General features: G+C 40.0%; 1 protein-coding gene across 1 annotated transcript in view; it reads right to left on the reverse strand.

Annotated features, from left to right (window-relative positions):
* LOC127653136 (cytohesin-3) overlaps positions 1-10,079 on the reverse strand; it is a 63,036-nt gene extending 52,957 nt beyond the window's left edge. The window contains exon 1 of the mRNA XM_052139688.1: positions 9,796-10,079. Coding sequence (XP_051995648.1) covers positions 9,796-9,814 — 19 coding nt within the window. The 5' untranslated portion in view covers positions 9,815-10,079. The remainder of the gene's footprint in view (positions 1-9,795) is intronic.
* Positions 10,080-10,357: the final 278 nt, after the last annotated feature.

The raw sequence follows: 10,357 nt of genomic DNA on the forward strand, positions 1-10,357 counted from the left end.
GACCATGACGGAAATTTTACAACTGTGAAGATTGTTTTCTAGAGCAAACCCTATTGCAATTTTTTTTTCTTTTTTATTTGAAGAGCAGAGCAGCATGGACTTTCTGTAGAATCATTCCCAGTGATGTGGTGTTGAATAATTTGGGGAAAAACATTTTTAACACAACCATTTTCTCTAAATGTGTAAATGCTTAATGAACACTCAGTTTTCATTGATCGAGTGAGTTGTGACACCTTCTCCTGATCATACGGATCCTGACAGATAGCAGAGCACAATTTGGCTTCAAAGACCCCGCACACATCCATGTTCCACATGAAAAGCCTATTTATCACTCCAAGTTAAATGAATGTAATACGGATGCTTCATCGCCTGAAGGAAATGCATACGGATGTGACATGAGTATTAAAATAAAAGGTACATCTTAAAATGTCTATACTGATATATGCGTGTTGTATCAATAACATTGGATCGTTACACACCTAGTTGCTATTCGGTTGCAAAAGTTGTTTTGAGTGGTTTTTCGTGCATTGCTATACACTTTCTTGGGTGTTCTAGGTGGTTGCTATGGCTAGGTGGTTAATTACTGTCTCCAGTCAAAAGAGTCCCCCTGCAAGTCTCTATAATATTCTGCTCCCTAGATACTGTATAACTCAGGTCCCTCTTTTAATGCAAATGCTCTGTACAGACATCTCAGTGGGAATGTTTGTTTCATGTTTGGTGAACTTTGACCTGTGAATTCACAGCATTGACCAATATGAAGTTGCTTGGTTGGGCATTGACCTCCAGTGTGTGCAGTGCTACATTAAATATTCACAATGGTTAAGGTAATCATTTTAGTGGTGTTATTGCAGGTTTATCACTCTCCCACACCTTCACCTGCAGAATTTCACCATGCAAAGGTAAATGTGACCGAGGCTTAAGACTATTATGAGGTGTTTTCACCTGTTTTATTTAATTAAACGATAGTTGGATTGCTTAGAAAAATAGTACAAATTTTTCCTCTACAAGAAGCATGGTTTGAGGTATAATTTATATCCATAGAACAGACGGTAATGAGCAATAGCTACCGTGATGGCCTTACCAAACTTTTTGGTATTTTGTGTTATGTATGATGATCAAATTTTCAAATTATAATGCTCAATTATTCATGACAAAGTTATTATTATTCAAGACTACTGCTACCTTCCCATTCTAGCATTGGAAAAACACTGCTCTTCAAAAGAGTCTCTTTTTTTCACTGGAATGTATTTTGCCACATGCTCCAAAACTCTAGAGATGTGTCTGCCGTCTGGTTTCCTTTATGAGGGGGTGAAAGACGTCTTCAGTTTTCCTTGCGCCAACATAAATTCCTCAAACTGCCTTATTGTTTGTGCAAATGTGTTTCTAATTTTTGCATTCTAAAATTTTTAACCCTGTAGCATGTGTTAGTGTTTTGAGTGAAATGAATGAGCAATTAACTCTTTTTACAATCTCTGAAAAATCTTAGCGATCAGAAGTCCAGAGGGTATAAAATTATTTCTGTGTGCTTAAGTTTTGAGTTTGAAAACACAACCCCCATTTATCATGGCTAGCCTTGTGTGCGGCCTTTGTTAACAGTACATGCAGGTGTCAATCAAGGTATTAGTGGTATTAAGAAGTTTTTATCTATCTCCCCGTGCAAACAAGAATAGACAACACTGCACAATGCTGCGGTTGAAGATTGCTTCTTTTGACCAAATTCTAAGGCAGCAAAGCATGCATCCTTCACAGAGATGTCATACTACAAAACACTGACCCGAGCACTGTGAAACATGTAATCCAAGTTGATGGACAAGTCGAGAGAAATGTTGACTTTTTCACCACATATATTAGATGTATTTTCATATTTATTAGGCTTTTGTTAGCATAGCAACATGCTAACATCAGTCTATGGACCTTTTTCATGCATCCCAATGTCCACAAACCTAACGTTTGTGTTGTTCTTCTATAAAAAGTAGTCTGGCTCTGCTGCTAACAAAGGTATGCACTTCCCCCTTGATGTGATTTCATCCATTCAAATAACATAAAACCAGAAAAACTATTTTTGGTGAATCTCACATTAAAATCAACAATAATTCAGCCTTTTGGTCACAGCAAATTGATATAGGATGAAACGGAATTTCCTTTACATAATAAATGGAGCGGACCAGAACTAACCCGCATTAAAAATGTCTTCTGGAATCAATGGTGAGTCGAGTCTCTCGAGCCCTTTATGTGAGAAGCTCAGAGTTGTTGGCCATCCGAAGCAATTCAATGAGTCACTTCTGAGGATACATGATGATGAGCTTGTTGCATTAAAAGGAAGTGGACAGCAAGGCAGCTCACTAGTTTAACAATGGTCATGCTATTCTCAAGTGTTCACATGCTAGCTACACTGACATTGCACATGTGTTACCAGTTTCAACTGAAACTGGTAAGTTCAAAACAAGTTCATGTTCAGCATCCTGATCACAGTTGGATGATGTGTGTACTGATGCGACTGCATGATGTCATTTTGCTGGTGGTTCTCCAATCTGATGTCATGTGGCTTAATTAAATATACAGCATGCTTCGAGAAACTTCCCACTGCCCTAGAGCACAAAGACTCACTGTAATAATCCTGCCACAGACTTACTAAGTGTAACGTTGACTATGTCGCTTCAGATGTCATTTTCTGATAGCTTGTCATTAGCAGAGATAAATACTACATTTTGTTAGGAGGCTTAAAACTGTGGAACTCTTTGCCGTAGTTAAAGATAACTAGTTACGTCAAAGTGGAAAATAGGCATGGTAGGTTTGGGTAGTTTAGTCAATAGAGCAGCAAATAAACACACAGTACTAAGGCCTGAAACATACTAAACATGATTATCTGATATGAAATCTCCTGCAGTGGACCACAGCATTGATTATTGTTACCATGCAGGAACCCCAGTGGTTACAGAAGCTACAACATGGAGCAGAACATGCATCCCTGAGAATTTAATCCAGTCTGCCCGCTGCTAACATCACATGTTCCCAGAGCCTCCACCCTGACAGGAAGCACCAACCAGTGTCAAAACACTCTAGCAGTCTGACTGTTAGCCGGCCCTCAGTATGAGCACAAAGCACTGGTGCTGCAAACAGCAGGGATTATGTTGAGTATATGCTGATTTGTAGTTTCCAGTGAGCAAGCCATCTCTTTAAATATTACAACACATGCATGCATATACACGGATTACATGACGAAGAACCGCACAAAGATCCAAATGCTCAAGGATTCAATAGCATTTTTTCAAAACATCTAACCCCAAAGTAATTTTTCTGAGGAGAGGTGTGCTGTTATTATTATTATTATTATAATTTTTTTAAGTAATATTATTATTATTATTATTATTATTTTTATTAAGTTTTACCCCACAAACAATAAAACGGGTGCTAAAAATTCCATAGACTTTCATTGGAATGACCCGAGCCATATCTACAGACCAGAATATCATAGAGACTTGGGTAGGCTTTTTTGTCCAGTAAGCAATCACCTAGCTACCACCCAAAACCCCATAGCAACCATTATCAAAAAGAGTTTGATCCCCTTATGCAGAATTTACACTACACGATTTTAAGCCTGATTTTTCTGAATCACCGACAGTTTTGTGGAGATCGCCGACAAAAGCCTGAAATCGCGGGCAAATCGGAGCTCGCTCCCATGAGCGACGATCGCAATGTATGAACTATCAAAGATACGATTTGAGAGAAGCACAGATGCATCGCCAATGTCAGCGAGATATCTAGCATGTTAAATATCTGGACCTGTCTGCGATTTCCAAATCACGCAATGTGGAATATGTTTTGACTGAATACAACTGCAGTGTTGACCTACAGCCAATGAGAGAGCAAGAAACGGGGCACGGGAAGTGTCAGTGGGAGGAGTCCTGATGTACCTGCAACAGAACATCAACTAGCATGTCTGCGGTATCAAGAAAGTCTTGGACCGAAGAAATGGAGGAAAAATGAGTGGAACATTGGCAGGAGCACCAGTGCCTATTTGATGTTTCATCTGAACTGTACCACAACCAGGTGGAGAAAGAGAAGATTTGGATAGAAATTGCAAATTCTTTTGGACAGTAAGGTCAGCAAATAGGTCGATTTTTCAGTAGGAGGCACTTTTTCATATTGTAACCAATAAAATATATGATTAAAAACATATACATCATATTCTGAAATGCATTACATATGATCATGCATTTGTTTTCGTATCTCGCATCACTTCTCATGTGTACTCTGACAGGACTCCAAATTACATTTCACAACAGAGTCGTCAGGGATTCGTCAATAGTGAAATGTTTTGTAAAGTGTTCACCCCTGTCACCGATTTGTTGTGTAATTTGAAAACGGCATGACTTCATGACAAGACAGACGGTGTAATATGAACGTTACCACTATCCGACGTCTTTGAAAGTCGTGTAGTGTGTAGGAGCCATTAGCAACTGTATAACAATGCAATGGTAACCACACACAACACCCTAGCACAGGGGTCTTCAGCCATTTTCATGCCAAGGACCCCATTGTGGGTAGAGAGACAGAGCCAGGACCCCCATTACATATTGTATAAAATTGAGTGTTGCGTTTTATGCCTATAAAAATGTGTATGGTGCTACGGTACCATATGATTGTATATACATACATCATGATGTTTACATTGCAAAGCTGTTGAAATAATCATATAATGATTTTTTTATTATTAGTTGCTTTTTGCTTTCAGAACAATAGCTTAATTGCCTGGTGTAAATAAATAGTTGCCAGTGAGAGAAACAAGCTGGGATATATGGTCCTTAACGTTCCACACATAAAGAAGGTGACTCATTACAAATTTTTACTCTGTGAAATGAACAGTAATTTTGAAATATATGTAAAAAATCGATCATTCACATGAGATGAAGACTCCATTTTAGTAACCTTTATAGTTGTTTTATTCTGCATGGACAGGGTCTGTCTGTCTATCTATCTGGCTGTCTTTTTCTTTCTTTTTGGAGGAGGTTTGGCACAGGGATTAACAGTGGAAATGTAAAATGTCACTTCATGCAAAAATGTTGCAGACCTCTTCTGTCCCTGCTGAAAAGACCAGCTAAAACCAGCCTAAGCTGGTTGGTTGGTTTTAGCAGGGCACCCAGCTGGTCAGTTAGCTGGTTTCAGAGAGGTTTTGAACACTTTTTGCTGGTCAGGCTGGGAGACCAGCTAGCCTCCCAGCTTGGCCAGGCTGACCAGCCAAGACCACACTAACAAGATAAGAACAGCCTGACCATCTAAGACCACCTTCCAGCTAAGATCAGCATGACCAGCCTGGCCAGCTAAAAAAAAGTGTTCAAAACCCTTTAAAACCAGCCTGACTAGCTACTGTATGACCAGGCTGGGCGACTAGCTAAAACCAGCATAAGGCCAGCTTGATTATCTCAGCGGCAACTATGTTCTGAAAGAAAAAAGCAACTAATAATAAAAAAAAAGTGTAGGCTGTCATCAGTGTTGGGGAGTAAAGAAATACATGTAACGGGAATACGTATTTAAAATAAAAAATATAATGAACTGTTTTCCACTATAGTTATAATTTTAATAATTGGTCATTAGAATACAGTTACATTCAAAAAGTATTTTGATTACTGAAGAGATTACTTTGCATTTTATTGTCATTTGTTTCATTTAATATTTAGTCCCAGGCGCGTCGTTAGACATGGGCATCCGGGGCTTCAGCCCCGGATGTTTTTTTTATAGCCCCGGATCTCAAAAAAATTGAATTTATTGATAATTATTATTATTTTTTAATAATTTTGTATTTATTTAAAAAATGTACCGGTCTTTTAATCTATCCTTCGAATCATGTATTAAAGACGATTAAAATGTGTTCAAGCAGATCAAAGTTACTATGGTTACAGAATGCTTGTATTTAGAGTGTGCACCAGAGGAGAGAGCCTGAAAGAGTCATCGGTTAACTTACAGCTTTAGGGCTTGACTGTCATTGTTGTTTGTGGCTTCTGGTGGTAGCTATTATGGACATTAGACACTTTTTAAAAAGTAAAATAAGGAGTCATGAACGATACGAGGAAGGCAAGAACAGTTATCTACTGGCGCCGTTCCCTCATCATTAAGCTCAGGTCGGTGAAGGCTCTTAAGCAAACCCTGGTCTAACTTACTAGCCCTGTAAGTTACTCACTGTGGTATTAATGCAGAACATGTACTGTATATATAAAGTACGTGGGACCTTACTATTTCGCCTATAGCTAATCCATTTTGTGAGCCATAATCCGTTTCTCGTGACGAATGTAGATGAAGTAGCCTATACATCTGATTTGGCGATTGAAACACGATGTGTAAATTAAAGTTATTCAGGGATGTAGTGGAGCTACATCAGTGGAGCTGGGCTAAGCCCCCAATGTATCAAGATCCTAGCAACGCCCCTGTTTAGTCCTTTCAGATGGGTTAGTGTTCAAATCCAAAGTGCATTTGAACAGCGGTGAAACACTTTCTTATGATGTGTTGGCTGTCATCTGCTCAACCTCACAGCGTGACCACCGCAAAGCAGATGGGTTTTACTCATGCCACCCTCCACTGCAGTGCTGCGAAACCTGATGTGTGTCACGCAATGAGTGGCTTGTGATGAGTGGTGGTCATGTGAAGGGTTTGTCTGGGCTGCGCACTTCCACTGACAAGCACTGTTTAGTCACACTAAGATTTGGCATGCAGCTGCGAAGGACTTCAACATGTGGATAGACAAAAATTAATACTTCTCTCTCTCACTGTCACTCGCAAGTGAATGATTGATTATTACAAATGACAATGGTGGATCAAGCAATAATTTGCGGATCCCCTGCGGTACCACCGTGGACTCCCTGGGAATCACAGAGCCCCTGTTGATGACCCTTGCCTTAGTATTGTGGCAACAACTTTTGCATGGACAAGCAACAGAAAGCAACTTGAGCCAGAAAGTAACAGCATAGCAATGCCCTTGCAACCATCCAGAATACCCAACCAATGTCTTAGCAACCACTTATTAATGCCCTAACAACCACCAAGAGCACCCAAACAATGCCTTAGCAGCAACTCCGAACACCAAACAAAACCCAAGCAACTACCCAGAGCACAATGCCTTCGTAACACCCTAGCAACTACCCAGAGCACAATGCCTTCGTAACACCCTAGCGACTACCCAGAGCACAATGCCTTCATAACCCCTAGAACACCCAACCAACCACCTGCCAGTGCCCTAGTAACCACCCTGAACACCCTACTAATATCCTCGCAACCACTTGGCAAACACCCTAGCAACCACCCAAAGCACACTACCAACCACTTGTCAATGCTTTAGCAACCACCAGAACACCCTACCTACCACTTATCAATGCCTTAACAGCCACACAGAACACTCTAACAATGTCCTAGCAACTATCCAGCACACCCTAACAACACCATAGCAACACCCAGAACACCCTACCAACATCCTAGCATCCACTTAGTGATGCCCTAGCAACCACCCTTAAAATCAGTGGCATGCAGTGCATTAATCAGGTAGCCCTTCAATACAACCAGTTTGATTGGCATTTACGATTGAACACATCACAGGAAAGTTGTCAATAGTCCATTCGTTTGAAGAAAATGATGTCAATCGGATTATTCCCAGTAAAATCATCCACCAATTTTAAGACTGCTTGCTCTGTCTGTATCACTATTCATCATCAGCTTCAAACGCCATCAGGAGAAACAATGAGAAGACATTTAAGTTTTTTTTTTAATAAATTTTTGTAAGCAAAATATCCATATTTATATCTTTATAAACCATAATCAATGGCTTCTGGTAATGGCTGTCCGCACGTTAACTTGCTACCTCTATCCTCAGTGCTTTCGCATTCGTCACTTTTCACCGGAGCTTACACTACGCCTACGTCGTATGCCGTTACCGGAAGCCAGTGATTTATAGTTTTTTGTAACTTTTTTTGGGCTTCAAAATCTAAGGTACCATTCACTCCCATTATAAAGCTTGGAAGAGCCAGGATACTTTTTAATATAACTCTGATTGTGTTTGGCTGAAAGAAAAAGTAATATACAACTAGGATGGCTTGAGGGTGAGTCAATTATGGGATAATTTATGTGTGAACTAACCCTTTAAGGTAGTCGACATAAAACATTTTAAGTTTGAAACATATTGTGGAATAAACGAGGGAAAGAACATTTCATAGTTTGAATAACGTTTCGTCTTAACTCATGTCACCCCTTTTCTGAAGGATTTGAAGGGCCTGACCACACACCACTGCTAAAAATGTCCTAGAAACCATCCAGAGCACCCTACTGATGTCCAGCAACAGCTAAGTAAAAGCCCTAACTTCCACCCAGAGCACCCAAACAACTCTCTAGCAAGAACCCAGAAAACATCACGATGTCCTAACAACCACCCAGCGCACCCTAACAATCCCCAAGCAACCCCAAGAACACCCTACCTACCTAACCCTGGCAATGCCTTCACAACTACCTACACCACTCTACCGACATCTTGCATCCACTTAGCAACACCCTACCATCCACCAAAGACACCCTATTGACATCATAGCATCCACTTAGCAACACCCTAACAACGCTCTAGCATCCACACAAAAAACCATGCCAACCCCCTAGCAACCCCCAGAACACCCTATCAACCACATGGAAACAGAATACCCCACCAACATCCTAGCATCCACTTAGCAATGCCCCAATAACCACCCAGAGCGCCTTAACAACGCTCTAGCAACCCCCCAGAACACCCTACTCCTATCAACCACTGAACAATGTCACAGAAACCTCCAGAACACCCAACAACATAGCAACGCCCTGGCAACCACTCACAACATCCTAGCATAATTAGTGAGTTTCACATGAGAAAGAACCACTCACGTTTTCATTAGAAAATACAACTTTAGTTCTAATCTGTTTGCCAACAAACTTCCAACCACCCTCAATGTTTAAATAAGTGATCTCATTTGAATAGATGAACCCACCATGAATGCATCACTCAGCCATAGAGCAGCCCAACATATCTTGTTCCTCTGTGTATTTGGATAAAAGTGGAAGTTGGTGGAAATATGTGTTCTACTCCAGAAACAGAGTTTTGGGAATATGGTGTTGACTAGATTAAATCAATAAACATATCAGCTCAGTCCCTTTTGACAAACACTGACATGTAGGTCATTCCATATGCTCTGATATTTGCACCAACAGTAACTCAAGTTTATCATTTGACTGAAACAATTTCTGCTCTGCTGACCCATCTAAGATCTTAGATCTCCACTTCTGAGCCCTGGATCTTTAGTAGTAGTATACTATATTCAGACCATGGGCAAATATAATACAGTTACAATTACAGTAAGTGAGTGTAATCGATATTGTTGAATTTTATATGCAATATGTTGTTTGAAACACTTTGTTTGGCCTTAAAAACAAAGAGCTTTAATGTCATAAGACAACGAAATTACAACTGTAACACTGCCAATACTACAACCATTTAAAACAAAATTTAAACAACAATATATACAAATAATAAATATAAAAGTATGTATAACACAATTATATAAAAAAATAAAGCAAGTACACTGAGTGCTGTAATTACGATCATCATAAGATACAAACTGAGCCATTGACATTTTCTTTGCTGATTTATGGTTGCACAAAATAAACGATGACTGTGATGATGTGCTCATATTGATCCGGCACATCGGTGTCTAATGCCATATTAACCCATAACAGTATTGTGTGTGTAGATTTCCACACATTTCTCATGCATAATAAACCTGAGGATCTTACCTTGATTATCCTCGTCCATATCTGCAGATAAATTCAAGAAACAGTAATGTAGTGATGCGAACGCGCTCCAGACAGAAATATTCTTTATAATGAGGCTTGTATATGCTGCTTGTACAGACGCGTCCTGTTTTAACTGGAGTAAACGGTGTAAACTGATATATTCTATCGATTCGCTTTTATATCCCAATACCAAAAAGTGTAACGCGCTTCTCCGTTCATTCACTGGCGTGGATCAATAACATCCAGCCGAAACAGCGCTCCAGACACCCGGGCATCTGTGTTTCACCGAGACCGTTACACGTCATCACACTCGCCCCGCCCCCGAGAATTTACCGATCCTACTACGGCGAAGACTTGATGAATATTGATTACGCTATGCTGACGTTGCCTCCTAGTCAACGTACCTAATTAATATTCACAAACCAAGTCCAAAACCCACGTGTAATTGTATTAATATTAATGAGACTAGCCTTTAACTAGCAGAATTCGTACATTCGGAGCCGCTTTACTAGCCGCCTTTAACTAGCAGAATTCGTAAATTCGGAGCCGCTACCCCAAGCCT

Source organism: Xyrauchen texanus, chromosome 12 (assembly GCF_025860055.1).
Source record: "Xyrauchen texanus isolate HMW12.3.18 chromosome 12, RBS_HiC_50CHRs, whole genome shotgun sequence".
NCBI classification, from domain to species: domain Eukaryota; kingdom Metazoa; phylum Chordata; class Actinopteri; order Cypriniformes; family Catostomidae; genus Xyrauchen; species Xyrauchen texanus.